Source organism: Dromiciops gliroides, chromosome 6 (genome assembly GCF_019393635.1).
Source record: "Dromiciops gliroides isolate mDroGli1 chromosome 6, mDroGli1.pri, whole genome shotgun sequence".
In the NCBI taxonomy this organism is placed as follows: Eukaryota; Metazoa; Chordata; class Mammalia; order Microbiotheria; family Microbiotheriidae; genus Dromiciops; species Dromiciops gliroides.
In genome coordinates this window covers 104,465,513-104,487,111 of record NC_057866.1, presented here as the reverse complement: position 1 = coordinate 104,487,111, position 21,599 = coordinate 104,465,513, and the positions used below count along the sequence as shown (strand labels likewise).

Here is a 21,599-nt window from a genome sequence, read left to right as displayed (position 1 = left end):
GAATGGGAATGGAATGAATTCACCCCTAAAATGAAAAATAATGGAAAAGTGATTTAGTAGAATCCAACAATGCATTGTTTATAAGAAACACATTTAAAGCATAAGGAATCACACAGAGTTCAAATAAGGAGCTGGAAGAAAAACTATTATACTTCCAGTGAATTCAATGTGCATTTTTCAAACCCAGACAAATCTAGGCAAATGATAAACAGGACAGAAGTAAAGGACCTAAATAAAATTGAGCAAAGTTATATATGATAGATCTTGGGGATTAGTCATTTGAAATAGAAAGGAATGTACATCTCATCTGTCAATAGCACCTTCAAAAATTGACCATGTCGTATTAACATAAAAATCTGATGATCACAGTTGATGGGAAATTTGTCAGTTTGTATTTCCCCCACCCTCTTGTCCCCCTGGAGGTGGGCAGACATAAAGTATTTGATTTTAAAAGAAATTAAGGGCACACTTAACTAGCTGTGTGACCCCTGGGGCACAGCCTCTCTCAGTCTCGGTTCCCTCCCTCGACTGGGGATAATAACAACACCTACCCCGAAAGGTTGTTGTGAGAATCACATGATTTAATATTTAATTTGTCTGGCATATAGTAGGCACTATATAAATGCTTATTCCGTTCCTCCCAGACTTTCACCATTCACCTAAACAGGTAATGTCACAAGAATTCATAGTAAAGAGGTCAATCTTAAAGTCGGGGATGTAGCTCAGTGGTAGAGCGCACGCTTTGCATGTGTGAGGCCCCGGGTTCGATCCCCGGTATCTCCACTTCTTTTTCTCTTAGGTTTCCGATTTCAGAAAATCATGCAAAAGAAAATAAAAGATATTCTCCCTTTGCCTAGCCAAGCTCACTCAAAGAAGGCGTCAAACAGATAAAGAAGGCTCCCGTTCTTTCCCCGTACCTGAATCAACAGTCTGTTTGTTCTTTAACTCTTCTCGCTTGGAATTACTCTCTTTTCCATCAGCCAGCGCACAAGCTCCAGGCTTACAACCTTCCCTTGCAGTCGCCTTTAGGTATTTTCGGGATGAATCCGTGCCCTTCTGGTCCTTCAGATAGCGGCTGGTATCCCGTTACAGGACTCCTGGACAGAAAGTCCCATGTCTCTTTAGCAGCTGAAGGAGGAGAGCTAGTTACCATGTGCTCTATCCTCGGTACGGTTCCCCTTTGAAATAGTCCAAACGCCTTTTGCAGACATTTTAGAAGACACCTCCGCCTTTTCCGTGTAAAACTTTTTCACATCCAAAAGGGATGCCTATCTTTATATGACCAGGTGGTTGAGTGGTTATTAGAGAGATGGACAGTGGATTCACTCTGCTCTGCATGGCTGGGTGTCGCTCCTCTTCCTATAGTCTCCAAGGCACACATTGGCTTCATTGGCTTTTATTTTATTTCTGTCTTCTGACATTTCGGTGGGGCATTTAACTTAGGCCTGTAATAATAGAACCTGGGAGTTGTGAATGAGTGAGGCGAAGGTGGACAGGAATTCCTCCTCAGCTGTACTTGGATCCAGCCTTTCTCCTGCGTCACAAAGGGAGAGAAACGTTCGACTGAAGCTGACTTCTTAGGTACAGAGACAAGGACTTAAAACTGGAGGATGCGGGCATCGATCCCGCTACCTCTCGCATGCTAAGCGAGCGCTCTACCATTTGAGCTAATCCCCCAAGCACAGTGTAAGTTTCTTGTAGCTTTCCTAACAGGTTCTGAAAGGTTACATATTTCTCATGCGGTCGCTTGTGCTTGGGAACCTAAGACCCCCAAACCATCTTACTTCCGTGAGTGGACAGGACCAGAGACGAGAGGGAAAGATGGGAGGCAAAGCTGCAGGGGCCAAATATAAACCCAAAGCAGAGGATAAACTTGAAAAGAAAGACAAGAAGAAACCTCTTCCTCCTTGATCTCCCTTTTTCCCCCAGTCCCGTTTTTTAGTACTCTTGCTCAGGTAACCACGGCCTCTCTCCTGTTAGAGGCTGGACAAACCCAGCAGGATGAAATCCAGGGCTCTGCCGGGAGTCTGAAACAACAATACTGACAAGAGATGTCAAACTCAAACTAGACATACTCAGTCTTCTGACTTACTTTCCTTGGCCAAAGAGCAATCCTCATTTCTGCTGTAAAACTCTATTATATTCTGCTCATTCAAGGCACAGCGCAATGTTACCCATTAATCCTGAGAGAAGATGTTTGTCCTGCCTAGAATGCAGTAGAATGTTATAGCTTGTGCTGCTTGTGGGCAGAGACTGCTTCACTTTGGTCTTTGCTTCGCCAAGGGCTAGCCTAGGAACCTGTCCAGAGTAGGTTCTTCATAAATGCTTGTTGGCTTACCTGGCTTCAGATCAGGGGAATCCTGTAAGCAGTCCAAGATGGCAGAAGAGAGGACCTGCACTGGTCCTTAACCAGGTTGCTAAATCTGAAGGTAAGAGTGGAGGGGAGAGAGAAAAGAAAAAGGAATCCAGCTGGAATTCTAAACCAACACCTCCTGCTTAGTAGCTGAGTGTTTTAACAACAAGATTTGGACCAGGCATTGACTGCAAACTCAAGTGACCAGGGGAAAAGAATGACCTTCCTTTTCCAATTGCTTTTGGGTAACATCTGGGGATAAGAATGCCACAGAGGAAGGAGAACAGAGGTTTGTGACAAAGACAGAATTCTCCCTAGGAACAGCCTCAGTTCTGCCTGGTGCCCAACCACCTTTCCAGGTGATGGCTCCTAGTTATCCTGATAGCTGTCCTAGGAAGCTGTGAATAGTCAATCATATTTCCCTAATTAAGCCTCTGAGCATTAGGACTAAGCACAGTTTGTTCAGTCAGTGCACAAAATGCAGCTATGAATAGCTTATGCTATTTAGTGGGCTTTCTTTCTATTTTTCGGTTCCTTGGGATTTGTATGGTGCATTCTTTTTTTTTTTTTTTTGGTATGGTGCATTCTTGAAAGCCATGAAACAAACTTGCACAGGTTCTCCCAGTTAGAGAAAGCTTCATCTGGTCTTTGAGTCCAGTCCTCTAAATGTTTTCCCGTGGATTTGGGCGGGGAGGATTTCAGTGTGTCTCAAAATATGGTATAGGGATGTTTCATCCCCTTCTTGGCTTTAAAGTTTTAGTTATGGTTGAAACACTATCCCCTCTCCCCTCAAGAAGGAACACAATAGTGCTGGGGTGGGATGGGAGAAGGATTTGGGAGCAAATCTCAACAGCAAAGACATGGAAACCAACCAGTGAATTGTAAATGTTCATTCTAGTACTGGCCAACTGATCTATTTCAAAGGACACGGGTGGGAATTGTGAATAGTTCCCATGGGATGGTGGAGGCACAGTAGGATCACTACCTTGGTAACGGAGGGAATGGTCTTCAGTCCTACTAGGAATCTCTGCCCCAAAGATATATGGAGTCTGATTATATAGCAGTTACCTCTGGTTTACAATTCAAAGATCGAATCAAAAGTGGAGGATGCAGGCATCGATCTGCCACCTCTCGCATGCTAAGCGAGCGCTCCGCTATTTGAGCTAATCGCCCACCTTACCTTAGGTCGACTAAGTTCATGGATGAGATGTTCTCCCAGCATCTGGGACGTGGGGGAATCGAATTTGTGTCGTGTAAGAGGTAGACCTTTTGAAGTCAAAAAACAAAAGCAGAAGCCTGGGGAGGGATAAACTGATGTTGAGCTTGCACTTGAGTAAATTTCAAAATATGGAGGGAAGCTAGAGATTAGGAGGCACAGGGAAAAGCAGAAGTCAGTGGAGGAAATTGACATTGCAGGCACATAGGATAGTAGCCCCAGCTTCCTATTGCCTTAATGCCAGGGTAGCTGAGCTAAATCTTGACAAATAAACTTTCCCAGAGTTTCCAGGGATTTCCTCTCCAAACTTCAAACATTTCTGGGTGTGTGTTTTCAGATCTGGGTATAATCAAAATTTCCCCACTCTTTCACAGTCCCCCTGTATGGTGTGTCTACACGCTTAAGACTGACTTGACCTTGGCTCCCTGGTTCCCTGCTTTCTAAGGCTCCTTCCTCTCCCCGACATCATTTCCAGAAGGATTCAACCTGAGGACCCCCCTTCTCCTTCCCCTCTACCCCTCCACTGCTGCTCTGGCTTTAGCTTCTGAAATATAAGGAAATCTGAAGAATTAAGTAAGAAATTCCCCAGACTCTCTAGAGGAGGGGAGAAAAGGTATAAGACTACTTTATGGGGGTTGAGATGAGGAGCCACTAAGAATGGATAAGAAGACTTACCAAGCACCAGAGACAGAAGTTACAGTCATGCATTGATAATGAGTGAAATCTACTCAATTTTTCAATTCTGTCCAACAGTGTTCAGAAGTGGTAAAGGAAGAGTGGACAAATTACAAGGTTAGCTTTGTCCAGGGTGAGGCTTTCCTGGTTCAGTGTTTTCTTCTTCTTAAAATCATAAGAAATATTATTAAAAGTAAATGGCACTTGAAGGAGTTACTATAGTCATTAAATGTACAGTTTCAGTCTCTGAGAAGAATTCACAGCTACTTTATTGTTACTCCACATATTAGACAACTAGTTACATATAGTGACAAAGATAAATCTAGAATCCAGAACTTCTAGTACAGTGAGTGTTCTCTAACCTTCAGACTCAGGGTACCTCTCCATGGAGCAACAACAAAGTAACACTAAAATAACTACTTAAAATCAGTCAATAAACTGCTCCATGTGTCCAACTTTTCCTAGAATATAGGCTTGGGTATGATTCTAGTTACCATCACTCCATACCTTCAATGCAGTAGGTGTTTCCTAAGCTTTAGACAATAGTCGGAGAAACACAGGGCTAGAGAACAAATATGAATTGTATCTCTTTTCATGACTCAGTTGTTGGTTCTTGTCTGCTATTACCAGCAGGTGAAGGTGCTGTAACAGCACAACCTACTCCAACAGACTCAATAGTTTAGCATGGAATTGACTGCTTTTAAGGAAGGCCCAATGATTTAGCTCAGTGGATAAGACACTCTCATAAAATGGAATACCAGTTTGGATAACTGAGTTAGGATCCACAAAGATCTGAATGGGCTAGGAGACTGTAACATTTAGAAAGATGAAATAATCATGGGCAAAAAAGTAAAGTCTTATACTTGGCTTAAAAATCAGTTTCATGGGGCGGCTAGGTGGTGCAGTGGAGAGAGTACCGGCCCTGGATTCAGGAGTACCTGAGTTCAAATCCGGCCTCAGACACTTAACACTTACTAGCTGTGTGACCCTGGGCAAGTCACTTAACCCCAATTGCCTCACTAAAAAAAAAATCAGTTTCATGATTATAAGATGAAGCTCATGTAACTAAAAAGCAGCTCATTTTAAAGAGATCGAAGAGATTTGAATGAGGTTGGACACTGGAAATCTGTGTCTGCAGGTGCAAATAAATCCTGTGGGCTCTAATTGTGTTTGAAAGAGCAGTCAGCCTCCCTGAATACTAAAGGAGAAGGAGAACTGAAACTAAGAAACAGTAAGTGATCTAAATTACTGAGGGTAAGTGATGAGGAAAAAGTCAAGTACTACTGGTTCCTGGTTCTGCCTTGTGCCAATTGGTATGCTTCAAGAGTGTGGAGCTGAGGATGCTATGACTGAATTGCAGAGACTGTATGATTGAGCCAAGGGAAAGAAAAATAGGGACATGTATGAACTGCTGCCCGTTGTGCTACAATGACAAGGCTAAGTGAATTCTACCTCTTCACACTGCCCTCTTTTTCTCTCTCTAAGGAGAGATGAATCTCCTCTAGAGGCAACTAAGTGTTGCACTGGATAGAAGTTTAGGTCTGTTGCCAGAAAGACTGAATTCAATTCCAACCTCAGACCCTTACCAGCTGGGTGACCGTGGGAAAGTCAATCAATCTCTCTCTCTCCCTCAGTTTTCTCAACTACAAAATACAGATAAGATCTCCTACTCTCCCAAGGTTGCTGTGAAGAGCAAATTTGTAAAGCATTTAGTACAGTGTCTAGCACATAGCTTCATAAATGCTTGTTCCCTCCCTCCCTTTAACAATTCTTGTTTCTTAGGAGCCTCTTTGCTTTTACTTCTGCCAATTGTTCTAAAATCCAACCCCCCCCAAGCCCCCCCCAAAACCCCAAAACAAAAAAACCACCACCACCACCACCACCAAAAAACCAAACCAAAAAAAACCCCCAACCTACCAACCAACCAGTTTTGTCTAAGTTCCAGTTTACTTTATTACTGCACTTAATTGTGTGTATGTTGAAGTACCCAGGGAAAGAAGGAGAGATTTACATAATTGTTAGGAACATTCTTAGCATGGGATCTCAGAGTTAGACTGAAATGGAATATCACTAATTTACATTTTATCACTTTTACACATTAGAAAGAATACATAAATTCAGAAAAAAATAGACCCATTAAACCTTAGACCTTCCTGGTGAGTAAAAGGAAGGAGAGCTAAAAAGGATTCTAAGTGATTTAGAGTTATGTTTTCTGTGGCAGTTACTATATATATATATATATATATATATATATATATATATATATATCTCCCAGACCACTAAGAAAAAGAAGCCTCTGAGCTTTAATCTGTGAGGGATTAGTTTTTACTGCTTGGGAATTAATTAGACAACAAAAGGTGATACCAATTAGGGAAATAGGGAAGTAGAAATACAAATGAATAATCTTAGATCTAAGCTTAGTCTATTTTCTTTTATAAAACTCACCAAATGCCAAACTGCCCACCAGGCTGAGAACCAGCACTCCCAAAGCCGAACACAAACCATGTGTTTCCTCTCACCGGTGAGCAGCCACAGCTAAATTTTAAAAGCCAGAGAGTGAACTTCCATTTCTCCCTCAGTTTTAAGAGGGCTTCCCAGAAGTTCGTCTCCTCCCCAAAAGGGAGGTCCTTCAAAAGCTGCTTCAGTAGCATGCAGCTCAACTCTCAAATGATTCAGCTAAAACTTCCGTTTTTTACCACAGTGACTCTATGAGAGTTTACTTTAAGTGGCGACATACAAAGGGGGACAGAAAGACACACTGTTTGATCTTGAGGTGGAAAGCTGGAGAATGCCACTGGAACGTTTTGACCGGAAAGTTATAGCACATAGAGATATTGCTGAGATAGAATGCATAGAACCGTGAGAGACGTGGGAAAAAAAACCCCACAACAAAACCTCTCAAAGAATTCAAGATCTCCCAGATCTGTCATGCCCACAACTCTTCACCCTTGTTCCCTTAAACTCTAGGCAGTTTTTAAAAAACACCACTGACCACCCATTCCTCTTTCTAATTCTGAGTCATTACACTCAACCAATCCTTTGGTCTTCTTCAGCGTCCCATAGGGTCGTTACTAATGCTTGACTTAAGTATTGTTACAGAAAACAAGAAGTCCGGAGTAGCTGCGAAAGGGAATTTTATTCACTAAAGCGCGTGAATAAACAGGTGGAGAACACTGAAGTAAGGTCAGAACTAGAGTTGTGGATATGAAGGGAGTGGAAAAAACCCCCAGCATATCCCTGAGTGGGCTTGAACCACCAACCTCTTAGTTAAGAGCCGAACGCGCTAACCGACTGCGCCACAGAGACTTTATTCTACAGCGATTTAGACCAGAGAAAATACCCCTCCTCCCCCAAACAACACCCCCCCCCCAGAAAACAATAAAGTATCTTCAGAGTCATAATTTTGAATAAACATAAGCCTCAAAAATACCAAGAAGGAATCAAAAGATTCGTCTCGGAGCCTGAGACCCAGGGATACAAATATTCTCTTTATTCCAGCCAGAAAAAAGAAAACTTTCAATCTCCCCTTCTTCATCCCTCCTAATTCTCTCCTCCCATAGCTTGGGCACAATCGCTCCACTTCTCTAGGCATGTATTTATTCCAGGTTTCAGACATAATCATGGGAATCTTGCAGACTTATCGGGGTTCTATAATCAGGACACTTTAGAGACCAAGATTCCGGGTTTTTTTCCTCATGAATTCTGAATTCTGAATTCTGGAACAGTACATTTTGTGGTTGTCTCTGTGGCGCAATCGGTTAGCGCGTTCGGCTGTTAACCGAAAGGTTGGTGGTTCGAGCCCACCCAGGGACGTATGGTTTTAAAAATAACTTGTGCGTATGGAAAAGAGCTCTTATCCCTTCTGGCTTTTGTGTGGAAATGTCATTTTAAGGCACCAACTCCCAAATATCCACCTTGCTGTTCTGTCTACATCCTTAGTACCTTATTTCAATTTGTCCCACATAGAATTATCGGGGCAGCTAGATGGCGCAGTGGATAGAGCACCGGCCCTGGAGTCAGGAGGACCTGAGTTCAAATCCGACCTCAGACACTTAACACTCACTAGCTGTGTGACCCTGGACCCAATTGCCTCACTAAAAACAACAACAAAAAACAAATAGAATTATCCATGGAAGTCCTAGAGTCCCCTTAATGAATTCATCCTTCCACCAGAACCTCAGTGTATCTCTTAAAATGGATGAGAGTGAAGAGAGACAAGCATTTCCAAGGAATTGAGCAAAACACAAACCCCCAAAATTGGGGGAGAGTATGAAGAGAGACTGGGAGAGTGGGAAGCTTTTGATGTCAAAAAAAGAAGGAAGAAACAGGGGAACAGCAGTGTTAAAGCTTCAGGGAGTTACCAACAGTTATGGATTTGAGGAGACTGAACACTGCCTCCTGCGGTGTCACAGAAGATATCTTTGAAGTTCTGTGGATTCCTTATCTGTCAGCTAGCTCTTCAATCTGTCTACTCTTTTTTTCGCCCGAGGGCAACTATCCCATCCCCTCTGATTCAAGTCCTCATTACCACCCACCCAGTCTATTTCCACCGTGTACTAACAGGTGTTCAGGTCCCCGAACTGTGCCTTTCCCTTAGCTGTTGCAATTATTATTCATATTTATAGATTTGGATACCACACTCCTGCTTTAAAAAAATAAATTCTTGACACTTACTAGCTGTGTGACCCTGGGCAAGTCACTTAACCCTCATTGCCCCCCCCCAAAAAAAATTCTGTGGCTCCTGATTGGAAAATCACCTAATTTTTCTCAGCTTCAGTTTTCTTAACTACAAAATGAAGATTATAAGAGTAAATATCTAGCAGAGTTGCTGTGAGGAGGATCAAATAGTTCATACTTATAAAGGTATATTAGCATATAGTAGGTTCTTCATAAATCGTCATTTCTTTCCTTCCTCCCACAAAGGAGTAACTCGGAGTTCACAAGATAGGAAGTGGAAAAAGGTCAAGGTAAATTTTCTCTGTCCCCGAAATCTGGGAGGTTGGCCTCTAGGTTCCTTTGAGCTAAGTAACGCCTGAAAAAATATAAGTGAATGCTAGAGAGGAAGCTTGAGAAGCAGGTACAAACAACTTTGGAGATGTTGAGTTGGGGATTTGTATGTGTGAAGCTGCCTTGTGATAAGTAGCATCTCCATCTGCTTTTATAAGTGAAGTGGTTATGGGGGGGGGCAATGAGGGTGAAGTGACTTGCCCAAGGTCAAACAGTTAGTAAGTGTCAGGTGTCTGATGCTGGATTTGAACTCCTGAATCCAGGGCTGGTGCTTTATCCACTGCGCCACCTAGCTGGCCCTCCATCTGCTTTTGCTTTGGTTTCTTTAAGGTCTTAAATTTATTTAGCATTTTGGGATATGAATATCGGGTTTGTGCTTCTCAATTCTTTCCTTTCCTGCTACATCTGCACTAAAGGTGTGCATCTATCCCAAACTTCAGAAAAGTTAAAAAGTAAGTTAAGCTTCTGAACGTTCTCTGAGTCGGCATCTTGGCTTCTTGATGATTAGAAGTTTAGCATCTCGTTTAAGTTCAAACAGAACTTAAAGTCATTTCCTTGGAGGACAAAGGGATTCTTTTGAGATATTCTTTTAATATTGCTGATTAAATCTGCTCTAAAACTCATAAAGATGTGATTTCAACTGTGGCTTGGAAGAAATTTGGTTGGTCCAAGCCATTGAAAACCAGGCACATAAGCCAAAAGAGACACTCCTTGTTTAAACAAGGGGAAACAACTTCCATTTTCATAAACAAAAAGTTTTAACTTTTTGTAATTATTTTGGTAACTTTTATTTTTATTTTGTAATTTTATTTGTAATGTTTTGGTAAATTATTTTTGTAATAATTTGTAATTTTTAAAATTTTGAGTTGCAAATTTTCTCCCCACTTCTTGAGAAATAGATCAATTTGACATAGATTATACATGAGAAGTCATGCAAAGCATATTTCCATTTTAGACAGGTTGTGAAAGAAAACAGAAGAAAATCAAGAAAAATAAAGTACAAAATGTATACTTCAAACTGCATTCAGACTCAACCAAGTTCTTTTTCCGGAGGTGGATAGCATTTGTCATCCTAAGTACTTCAGAATTGTCTTGAATCATTCATTGTATTGATCAGAGTAGCTAAGTCATTCACAGTTGATTATCAAAAAATATTGCTGTTACTACATACAATGATCTCCTGGTTTTGCTCACTTCACTTTGTATCACTTAATGTAAATTTTCCCAGGTTTTTCTGCAACCATCCTTCCCATTATTTCTTATAGCATAATGGTATTCCATCACAATCACATTCCACAACTTGTACAACCATTTCCCAATTGATGGATGTCCTTTTCATTTTCAATTCTTTGCCAACACAAAAAGATGTCATAAATATTTTTTTACATATAGGTCCTTTTCCTTTTCTTTTGATCTCTTTGGAATACAGACTATTGCGAAAATTTCTAAGTCCAACGAAAAAAAAAGAAACCACCAAGTCTCCAAACCATAGAAAATGGGTTTATTGAGAGAGGGCCTATCTCACAATAAAGTGGGTCAGGCAGGGGTAGGACCTGCAAGACCTAGAGGACAGGGATCCCAAGAGTCTTATACCTTTACAGGGCTACAAAATATTTATACACGACTATTCTTAGACCAACTCCTCCCATTGCATCCTCATAGCATTCTGCAAATGGTACAGAAATGAAACATTTTAACATGGTCACTGATCCTAAGTCACGAAAATGGTCTTCAGTGACAGTAACAGGGTCAAACAAATACCTGGCAGCCAGCCAATTGGGAGTTCTTTTCAGAGCTTTTTGCAGAAATCAAATGCATGTCATATCGAATGCTGATTGGTTCTTTCAGCTTAGGAGATACTATTTTTAGTGCCTAGATTGGACATTTAACCACAATAAAAGGAGATGGTCAAGAGACAAGTTCACAGTGGGAACATGTTACATAATTTCTTTCCTACTTACTGCATTTTCTTAAGCCACTAAAGAATACTCAGAGCATATTGAATCACAATCTTTAAGGGTTCGGGGAAATCTCACTCACAAGACATAGTAGTGGTATTGCTAGGTGTACCGATTGGAATGACGCCACCTGCTGGAGACTTATTGTAGAAGAGTTCCACCCATGAAGTGAAGGTCTTTGAGGGCAAGACCAGGACTCTTTTCTTTGGAAAAGGAAGTGACGTGGGCTAGTGGGAGGAGGAAGGAAGAGACTGGCGCTTGGTCTCAGGCTCTTTCCTTTGGACTCTGGTGGAGAGTGGAGCTAGAAGTATGCTCTCCCTTTAATAGATAGGAATCTAGGCCTTTCTCTCTCTTTACCAAATTCTTATTCTCCTTAATAAATGCTTAAAAGTCTAACTCTTGCTAAAGCTTATAATTTATTGGCAACCACTCATTGGATATTTTAGACAGACTAACTAGAATTTTAGCCCTTAACACTAGGTCAAAGTCCTAGTCCTTTTGAGCTTGTTTTGGTCTGATTAGCCACAGTCAGACACAGCATACCTTGATTCTAACATAGTGATGCCATTTTGGTCCTCCTTGAGAACAAAGGACAACAACCAACCTTAAAATAAATAAAATGTGTCCAGAGAAGAATCCATAGATTACTGTGAAGATTGTGCAGTAAGCATATGACATTATAGGGAGCTTATGATGCCCCTGAAGCTGAAAGGGGTAGGGGTGGAGATAAGTTATGGTTAATGCTATTAAAACAATGAGAGAATTCCAGGTAAAAACTGAATAATGTAGATATAGGAGAACTGGAAGATCTGGTGAATGGTGGTGTCAAAGAAGAGAACTTTGACTTTTCTCTCTTCACCTCTTGTGTCTAATCACATATCAGATTTTGGGGATTCCCACTTGGCCCCATCTTTAAAATCTGTCTTCCCCTCTCTGTTTCCATAGCAAATCTTGACCTGGACTGTTTCGGTAGCTTCCCAAGAGGTCTTCCCATGACCAATACATTCTCTCTGCTGTCAGAAAAAAAAAAGTTTTTATGCTTCAATATCTTCAGGGCTTCCCTATTGTTTTCCATTTCTAAGTGTAAAGAAATAATAAAAACAAATAATAATTAAAAAAAAAAGATAGTGTGGGAGCAGACTTCAGGGCCAAAAAAGGAGAGGGAAAATTTGTTGGTTGTTGGAATACAAATGGTATTGGGAATCTCTCAATCTCTCTCTCTCTCTCTCTCTCTCTCACAGGGCAATGAGGGTTAAGTGACTTGTCCATGGTCACACAGCTAGTAAGTATCAAGTGTCTGAGGACGGATTTGAAGGGAATCTTTCTCTTTAAATAACACCATTACGTTTTAAACAATTAAGTTTAAAAAAACAACAACAAACTGTACTTCATCTATCAGTACTTGCTAGAGGATCTGTTTTAAACAATTAAGTTAAATAACACCATTACACCACATCAAACTTTCTGAGAAAATAGGTAACCACCAGATAAAAATATAGTGAAAAAGAAGCTCAAGGTCTGGGGATGTAGCTCAGTGGTAGAGCGCACGCTTTGTATGTGTGAGGTCCCGAGTTCAATCCCCGCTATTTCCATTAAGTTTTTTCCCCAGATTCGCCTCAAGTTCTGAGACTTAATTCCATTCTTTAATTAAATTTGTTTTCTAGAGGAAACTTTTCTGGCCAGGCGGATCCCTTCTCGAAACTGCTTGCGGTTTCGAACCCCAGAAACTTTAGGGAAGCCGATGCAAGAAAGAGCTAACTCAGGTTCATTGAGTTACATTTCCTCTAGGTTCACCAATGTCTAGCACTGCACCATCATAGGTGGGGCCCAATCGTTACAGAAATTTTGAATGCTATGGATAAGTTCACTTACTTTGGCAGTATTGCTTTCCAGACATGTCCACATAGATGATGAGATTGACTCACTCATCCACAGAGCTAGCTCAGCATTGGGAGGCTCTAAAAATGTGGGAGAGGAGCTATTAGGATGCATACCAAACTGAAGGTCTACAGAAGCATTGTGCTGACTTCATTGTTGTAGTCCTGTGAAGCCTGCACAGTCTGCCTACCAGCGCCATGCCAGAAAACGGAATCACTTTCATTTTAATTATCTTTGAATTATTCTGAAGGTTATCTGGTAAGATAACTTACCGGACACCGAGCTCCTCCCTCAAGCTGAACTGCCAAACATTCAAACTCTGCTGCAGAGAGCGCAACTTCGATGTGCTAGTCACGTAACTAGAATGCCAAATATGTTTCTCCTTAGACTTTTATGGAGAACCCGCATACGGCAAACACTCTTAAGGAGGTCAGAAGAAGCGGTTCAAGCACCCTCTCAAAGTCCCTCTGAAGAACTTTGGAGACACGGGAGACACTGGCATAAGACCAAGCATGGCATCCCGGGCATCAAAGAAAGCGCTGTGGTCTTGAAGCGAAGCAGAATGCAATAATACAAAGGAAACGTGAGATGCCCACATCTTGAGACGTCTCTATACCCGACCTGTGATAGAGCCTTCCGGGCTCCTGTTGCACTGATCAGCTATAGTCAAACACACTGTATGTTGATCCCAATGTCTTAATGTCATTGGTACTCATCGAGTACGAAGGTCGAATAACAATTGTAAACAGCACCGAGCTGCTTTTATGGAGTGGTTCCTCCAGAGTTCAGAGTGTCCCATTGCTCAGGATTGTAAAGCAGGAAGTCCCCGGACTATAGGCAGCTGAGGGCGGAGGACTGATAACCCTGTGCACTGTTACAGTGATCTTTCCTGGTTACAAATGATTCAAATCCCTTTTACTGCGACCTCACTTGCGATCCATAAGAAGGCTTCTTCCTTTCTCACATAAAACTGATTCACCTGTGCAAGGAATGCTTGCATTTAGGTGATGAGGTGTATGTATAAGTGGTTAGGAAGACGAACTGCAAACCCACTGTGCTCCTCATGTCTGGATGTAGTCCCTCTTGCTATAGCCTTCAAGATACCCAGGAAGTGATATCATTTCTACATTCTGGGGATTCGGTGGAGCACTTACCGAGGGCACAAAAGCACATTGGAGGAAAGGATAGGTTGATCTTCAGACTTTCCTCCTGGGCCGTCGTTCTTTTGCCGATAGGGAGGAGTAGGGCCAGTCGACTAATTTAAACCCAATATTCCGAGTCTCAGTCAGAGGAGGTAAGGGAATCAAAACTGGAGAACGAAGGCATCGATCGATGGCGCTAACTTTCGCTTGTAAGGCGAGATCTCTTCTATTTGAGCTAATCTAGTCACAAGCTACCCCGAACAGAATATGGTAATACGTCTTTAAACGGTGAAAGCATGGTGCTTATAACCTTGCGGCCCATTCTTACAGATTAAAAAGAGTGTAAATGCCTTTAGCTGGGAATTCACTTGCGGTACATTTAAAAAACCTCACTCTTTCAAAGTAAAATGCCCTCAATGAACAAAGGCAGCAGACCAGAGGTGTCGGAAGGGCTAGAGGCAATGGACTGGTGCCACTAGATACTTCAGTGGATAGCATGCTGGGTGTCTGGAAGCAGTCTGGAAGACTAAAATTCAAAATCGGGCCTTAGACATTGACTTGGCTGTATGAACCTGGGCAAGTCTCTTAATCTCTTTCTCCCTTAATTTTGAAATGGTGACAACGATAGCACCTGCCCCCCAAGGTTGTTGTGAGGATCGAATGAGATAATATTTGAGAAGTGCTTAGCACAGTGTTTGATGCCTAGTAGTGCTTGTTTCTGGCCATTCCAATGTTCCTCCGCATGTCCGTACGCTGTTTTTGCTCTCACCCTTCCCAACGGCCTATCCCTATCTTCCTGAATTAGGAGCATTTCCTGAGGGACTAAATAGAACAAGAGATTCTTGAAACTGGGAAGGACATTGGAGGAAGAAGCAGGGCGGTCTTAGGTAGGCATCCTTGCTACCTACCGAGTGGTGGTGGTAGAGGAATCAAAAGTGGAGGATGCGGGTATCGATCCCGCTACCTCTCGCATGCTAAGCGAGCGCTCTACCATTTGAGCTAATCCCCCTTTTCGCTAATGCTCTTTCTCTGCTTTTTCCTGAACTTTCATTGGGAGCATTTCCTGAGGACTAAATAGAATAAAAGATTCTTGAAGCAGGGTGGTCCTAGGAAGGTGTCGGATAACCGATTTTATCATGCTCCGGGTGCAAGCAGGTGGTGGTAAAGGAATCAAAACTGGAGGATGCGGGCATCGATCCCGCTACCTCTCGCATGCTAAGCGAGCGCTCTACCATTTGAGCTAATCCCCCTCCTCACCATAGTCTCTCTGTGTCTTCCTAAGTTTCCATTAGGAGCATTTCCTGAGGACTAAATGGAATAAGAGATTCTTGAAGCTGGGAGGGACATTGCTACCAATGCAAGCGGGTGGTGGTAAAGGAATCAAAACTGGAGGAAAAGGAATCAAAACTGGAGGATACGGGCATCGATCCCGCTACCTCTCGCATGCTAAGCGAGCGCTCTACCATTTGAGCTAATCCCCCTCTCTGCTAAAGTTTTATGGCAAACTATATCTAAATGAATTGAGGATGCCATATGTCTTAGTAGTTGGCCCTCTCTATTAAGAATCAAATACCAGCTCTTCAGTTGTCTGTAAGGTGCTTGGTTCTTCTTCGGAAGCTAAGGCCACGTTGGGGTGAACCCTCACTTCAGCCGGCGGCTAGCACCACTACAAACAAGTTTCCTCATCCATCTCCCGAAATGGCTGTCTCTGAGCACGCTTGCATCTACTCTGCTCTCATCCTTCACGACGATGAGGTTACGGTCACGGAGGATAAAATTAATGCCCTCATTAAAGCAGCAGGTGTAAATGTTGAACCGTTCTGGCCTGGATTATTTGCAAAGGCCCTGAACAATGTAAACATTGCTAGTCTCATCTGCAATGTAGGAGTTGGTGGACCTGCCCCAGCAGCTGGTGGTGCTGCCCCTGCTGGAGGTGCTGCTCCTGCTAGCACAGCTGCCCCAGCTGAGGAGAAGAAGAAAGAGGAAGCAAAAAAAGAAGAGTCCGAGGAGTCTGATGATGACATGGGCTTTGGTCTGTTTGACTAAATATATTTTTTGAAACATTAAATAAAAAGCTTAACTAAAAAAAAAAGAATCAAATACCAAAGGAGGAATGGGGGAAACTAAAACTCTAACAGGAGTGGAGTAAAACTCAGGGAGGGTCAAGTATACACATAGGACAATGAGCGAACTTGCAAGTAAAGACTGACAGAGTAGCGGCCCAGCCTTTCCAAGAATCCTTTTCTGGAGTCTGTGAGGAATCTTTGTGGGACCCAGAATCTTGTTTGGTTTCCGAGAGATTCGTCCGTAGGACGGATCCGCCAAAGATCAGAAAAGATTCTTCTCTGAGTTTGGAACTGGGTCTGAATTAGAGTGGCTCTACGATAAAGGAAAGGCTTTCAATATATTTCAGGTGAGCCTTTAGGTATAAATAAAATAAATTCGGCCTGGAAACTGAAGGAGGAGAAGTATATTAATCATTAATAGGATGTTGTCATTGTTAGAACTGAGTTCTAATCCTCCCCAGAAACAGCTTGGTGAGTTTCTTGACTTCTCAACCTCCCAGAAGCCGCTTATCTGAGTTGGTTAATAGAGGGAGTTCTCTACACCCATAAAACCACAGGTGTTTTCCAAAACAATTTCTTCACTGTTGGAACTCAGATTAAGAAGGCCTTGTAATTTCTCAAGGATATCATAGTTATTTCCAAGTATAGCATGAAATGTGTGTTTAATAAACGGAGAATCTTCTTTTCGTCTCGACTTTTGCTCATCCCTCTGTCCAAACTTCTACTAACACCTCACTGTCCTGGGTTTAAATAATCATCAATGTTAGTGGCTATTATTTATTAACTGTAGAACAAGGACCACAACAGACATAAATACTTCCCATGTATAAGCTGGGAGCAAAGTCACAAAGTCACTTTCAGCGATTCCTACAACTGTTACCTTCACCTCATTTCTAAAAAGATGGTCACACCATTCAACTCTGCATTTTGCTAGTTCAGGTCTCTTCTCAAGAATTCTCTTGTTCTTTGGAACTCTAAGGGTTAAATTGAATTCTCTAAGGATATATAACTTCTTATAGTCGTTTTTCTTTTTCTTATCTTCAGCCATCACAGACATGAACATTCTCTCCAGAATAATGGTTATACTAGCGATCTCCTAAGGACCTTTTTTTGTTTGTTCGTTTTTAGGAACTTTTAATAGAAAGACAGTTAAACAGCCACTCCAAAATTGTATTGCCATTTAAAGATAGAGTAACCATATTGACAGTTTCTGTGGGAGAGCTATATAAATTTGTGTAATGTGTGTAACTTGAGGGAGAAAGCTATTCCTCACAGAGAGCAGAATCAGGTGACATGCAAAGGAAAGAGAATAAGTAGCTACCCCTTATTGGCTTATGGCTTATCCCGTGCCAGGCACTTTGCTAATCACTTTGCAATGATTATCTCATTTGATTCATTCAACAATCCTGGAAGGTCTATGCTATTATTATCATTATCTACATTTTACAGATGAGGGAAGTGAAGCAGAAGGTAAGAGACCTGCCCACAGTCACAGGGCTAGTAAGTGTATGAGGCTGGATTTGAACTCAGTTTTTCCTCACTCCAGGCCTCGAATTCTATCCATTATGCCACTTATAGGCAATATTACCTACTATGTGCTAGACACTGTAAGACTTTTTGTGCCCCCCCCCCTCCTTAAAGAATATGTTGATTTTTCAGAGAGGTTGAATTTGACAGGATAGAAAGGGGGAAAATGCAGAAATCTGTGTTAATGCAGAATGAGTTGCCTGGGCAAATCCTGAGTTTCCCATACCTGGAAATTTAATTGTATTCATGGCATATTATTTCTTAAGTGCCTTGTCTGTGCCATTGATGACCAGACATGTTGTTTGCAGGATTTTTTCCCCCAGCTACTGGTTGAAATATCTTGTCTATTCAGTCCCTTTGGATCCTGAGAATTTATGATTGTGTAGGGTGGAAACAGGAGAAATAATCAGATGGAAAGGGCAGAGAGGTGCTTCCAGGTTTGATACCACATTTCTGAGACAGTGGTGGGTTTTGTTTTACTTTCTTTTTTATCGAACCGTAGCCTTAGATGTACAAAGAATCGGCTTTATATCGCCATTGCCCCATGGATTAGGAGAAATCACTTGGAGGGTTGAATTGACGTTTCCAAGTAAAATCTTGCATTGAGTGAACTCTTATCACAGAGCTTTTAAAAAATAGTCTCGTCCCTGGGTGGGCTTGAACCACCAACCTTTCGGTTAACAGCCGAACGCGCTAACCGATTGCGCCACAGAGACGACACGAAAGTTTTGCTTTAGAAAAACTAATTGCGGAAAACCTGCAACCTTGTTTTCCCAAATGTCTTGAGAATGGGCCTCCAATGGGCCTGCAAATACCCAAAGTTAGAGTCGAAACCTGAAACAGACATGTCCAGAAAAGAAGTTATAAAAGGAAGTAAAATTCAAATCTTTTCTCCCGAGATTCTTCTTCCTTCACATTTGGTCAGAGCAGAAAAAATCCCGAACAGCTCACTTCCCAACATAAAGCACTGGGCCTGGTCCAGTGGGCGAGGAAGCATTTTGAAGCTAATTATGTCCAGACTCCAGGAGGAATGGAATGAGGAAAGACGAAGGAGGGAGACGGGGAGTTTTCTTTCTTCTGGAAAAAAAAAAATTAGCAATGAGAATCCTTGTGGCTACTTTGTCATATCCCGGAGTCTCAGAGGGGGAAATGTGTCTGTTGGGAGGAATCACAATTCCTTCTTGGTATTTTAGAACTTCTGTTTATTTAAAAATGTGAGCATGAAATTAATCGACAGTTTATTCGATTTTAGAGTCACTGATGTGTCGGCTCCGTGGCTTAGTTGGTTAAAGCGCCTGTCTAGTAAACAGGAGATCCTGGGTTCGAATCCCAGCGGGGCCTGGGATATTTTACCCACAACTTCAGTTTCTGCAATCTAATCTTTATGGGACAAGGAGAGAGGAGTAGCTGAATGAGGGTAATGAGGTTCTTCCTCTCTCTGGACAGTAGGAAGGAACTAAGACAAGTCAATTAACTGCACCTACCTGGGCCCAGTAACTTGAAGTTGACCAACCACATAAATTTGTCTATGTTTAGGCTTGGAAGTTTTATTTATTTATTTGTTTATGTATTTGTTTGTTCATTTATCTGTTTATTTATTTATTATTTGTTCATGGTTTATTTAGCACAAATTAAAATGTGCACATTTTTACTCATTTTCTTCACTCAGTCTAACATTTGGATTGGTGATCTTGATGAAGCTGATTTGCTTTCTCAACTCTGACGTTCTCATTCTTCTAGGAAACATTGTGAGCAATCTCAGCACAGTAAGATTTGTTGCACATCAGCAGCTCTTCCAGCTCTTTGACATTGTGAACCAAAAACTTTCAAAATCCACTAGGTAACGTGTTTTGTCTTCTTATTGCTTCCATAACCAATACTGGGCATCAAGATCTGGCCCTTGAATCGTCTTCACACTGTGTCAATGCCTCTTGGTATGCACCAGTTTCTCTTGATCTTGACATATCGATCTGACTGGTGGCAGATGAACTTCTTGGTCCTCTCCTTGATGATTTTGGGCTTCACAAGCGGTCTGAGGGCAGGTATGGTGCCGGCAAAGAGAGAGTGGCCCCCTCTTGGGAAGTGCCAAGAGGGAAAGGGCTTGGAAATTTTAAAATGTCAATTTAGGCCTGGGGTAAGAAACAATTTCCTAACAGCTGGAGCCATCCAAAAGTGAAATAGCCTTTCCAATGTGATAAGAGATTTTCCTCACTGGAGATCCCCAGGTAAAATCAGAATGACCAGTAGAAGGATAAGTTATCTTGGGGAACATTAAGAAGCCCAATAATTTCACAACCCCTTGATGGTTTATTCACCTTGTGTCCTAATATTAGAAATTTGCTGGCTCCTATTGAAAGACAAATTAAACATAAGAAATTATGCAAGGACATGGTAAAGTGGGAGATCTTATCCAAATGTAGTAACAACTACTTGTTCTTGCATGAGACCCTGTAGTTTTGTCTAAAAGGAATTTTTCATAATTGTAAAAGTATGTGGTCATTTCCTCTTGTCTCCTGCCCTCAAATAGGGAAAGTTTTCTTTTAACTCTGTTGGTTGTATTCTAAATACTTTCCTTTCCAACTTGGTCTGATACCTCTCTTTCTATACTATACATATCCTCTCTTTTGAAATGCTTTACTTATCTATCCTAAATTGCTGCCAATTGGTTGTGCACTCTAACCGGGCCTGAAAGGTTATTAAAATGATCCAGACACTATGAAGCTGAAAGCAGTACTCTTTAATATTGTAGTAAGCCACAGTTTTCTGACTTTCAAGAGGTCCCATTGTTTAAACTGTAACATAGGCAGAAATTGAACCCTTACAGAGCACAATTGATAGTAGTCCCATTGCCTTAACCTCTCAGCCACCCTATCTCCTGCTAAAGTCTATTTCCTACTGATTGTAGGACATTTACTCCATCAAGGTGAAGTGCAAGATGGTTAGCTTTGACAGGCGTTTAGAACTTGGTAACAGGAAATATGAGAAGAATGCACTATCTGCCCTATATCCTAAGGAACTTCTGCCTAAATGTCCTGGGCGAAGCAAATTCTAAATCGAAAGGAAAAGGTTCATTCCAAAGGGGTCTAAAGGCAGCGGAGATGATCCACCCTCGGAACCAGAACAAGTGGGTCGAGCCTAGAGCATGAAAGAAAAATATGGGGAAGAGGGAGAGATAAGGATGAACAGATGTACTCTGTCAGACAGCGAAAAGAAAGGCTGTAATCGGCGGAGACTAACATAAGAGGGACGGGGCGGGGCGGGGGGAAGGGCTGTATAAGAATAAAAATGGTGATTTTCCTGCTTTATATCCTGTGCTGACGGGATATGAATAAAATGGTGTTTTTCGAAACTTAGCTGGGACCTGTATGTATTATATAGCAGGTGCTTTGCAAGGAATAGAATTCACTTGTGCAAATGCAGAAAGTTGTGGGCAAAATGCTTCAGGCCCCGCTGGGATTCGAACCCAGGATCTCCTGTTTACTAGACAGGCGCTTTAACCAACTAAGCCACGGAGCCGACGAAAGGTGGTTTGGAATCGACAGTAAAAAACCATTGCTCTTTTCTTTGCCGTTTCTTGTATAAGAGATGTTGTTACTCCATGCGAGGAAGTGTTCAAATTCCTCTTTTAGATCATCCCTAGTTCATATTGCTATTCTTTCCCCGTGGCTGAGGAAGCAGGAAAAAAAAAACACAATCTCAAACCTGAAAGCACTTCCCACTTCTTTCCTTCTGGCTGTCTCTCCTACCCACATTTCACAGAGTCATAAACTTTCAGCA

At 41.8% G+C, this 21,599-nt stretch overlaps 1 protein-coding gene and 11 non-coding genes across 12 annotated transcripts; 5 read left to right on the top strand and 7 right to left on the bottom strand.

The window, feature by feature from the left end:
• Window positions 1-711: 711 nt before the first annotated feature.
• On the top strand, window positions 712-783 carry TRNAA-UGC. Its single transcript has one exon. It is a non-coding gene; the product is annotated as a tRNA-Ala (tRNA).
• Window positions 784-1,604: 821 nt separating this feature from the next.
• Window positions 1,605-1,677, bottom strand: TRNAA-AGC. Its single transcript has one exon. It is a non-coding gene; the product is annotated as a tRNA-Ala (tRNA).
• A 5,799-nt stretch (window positions 1,678-7,476) lies between these two features.
• TRNAK-CUU lies at window positions 7,477-7,550 on the bottom strand. Its single transcript has one exon. It is a non-coding gene; the product is annotated as a tRNA-Lys (tRNA).
• Window positions 7,551-7,983: 433 nt separating this feature from the next.
• Window positions 7,984-8,057, top strand: TRNAN-GUU. Its single transcript has one exon. It is a non-coding gene; the product is annotated as a tRNA-Asn (tRNA).
• Window positions 8,058-12,729: 4,672 nt separating this feature from the next.
• On the top strand, window positions 12,730-12,801 carry TRNAT-UGU. The gene has a single exon. It is a non-coding gene; the product is annotated as a tRNA-Thr (tRNA).
• A 2,364-nt stretch (window positions 12,802-15,165) lies between these two features.
• TRNAA-AGC lies at window positions 15,166-15,238 on the bottom strand. Its single transcript has one exon. It is a non-coding gene; the product is annotated as a tRNA-Ala (tRNA).
• Window positions 15,239-15,406: 168 nt separating this feature from the next.
• TRNAA-AGC lies at window positions 15,407-15,479 on the bottom strand. The gene has a single exon. It is a non-coding gene; the product is annotated as a tRNA-Ala (tRNA).
• Window positions 15,480-15,637: 158 nt separating this feature from the next.
• TRNAA-AGC lies at window positions 15,638-15,710 on the bottom strand. The gene has a single exon. It is a non-coding gene; the product is annotated as a tRNA-Ala (tRNA).
• Window positions 15,711-15,927: 217 nt separating this feature from the next.
• Window positions 15,928-16,303, top strand: LOC122731420 (60S acidic ribosomal protein P1-like). The gene has a single exon (XM_043971525.1). It carries the CDS (start codon window positions 15,928-15,930, stop codon window positions 16,273-16,275), a length of 348 nt encoding a protein of 115 aa, XP_043827460.1. The 3' UTR covers window positions 16,276-16,303.
• A 2,161-nt stretch (window positions 16,304-18,464) lies between these two features.
• TRNAN-GUU lies at window positions 18,465-18,538 on the bottom strand. The gene has a single exon. It is a non-coding gene; the product is annotated as a tRNA-Asn (tRNA).
• Window positions 18,539-19,089: 551 nt separating this feature from the next.
• TRNAT-AGU lies at window positions 19,090-19,163 on the top strand. Its single transcript has one exon. It is a non-coding gene; the product is annotated as a tRNA-Thr (tRNA).
• A 2,101-nt stretch (window positions 19,164-21,264) lies between these two features.
• Window positions 21,265-21,338, bottom strand: TRNAT-AGU. The gene has a single exon. It is a non-coding gene; the product is annotated as a tRNA-Thr (tRNA).
• Between the last annotated feature and the right edge of the window lie 261 nt (window positions 21,339-21,599).

What these genes read in the sequence shown, in the direction of transcription:
- LOC122731420 (XM_043971525.1), top strand. Translation starts at nt 15,928, where the DNA reads ATGGCTGTCTCTGAGCACGCTTGCATCTACTCTGCTCTCATCCTTCAC.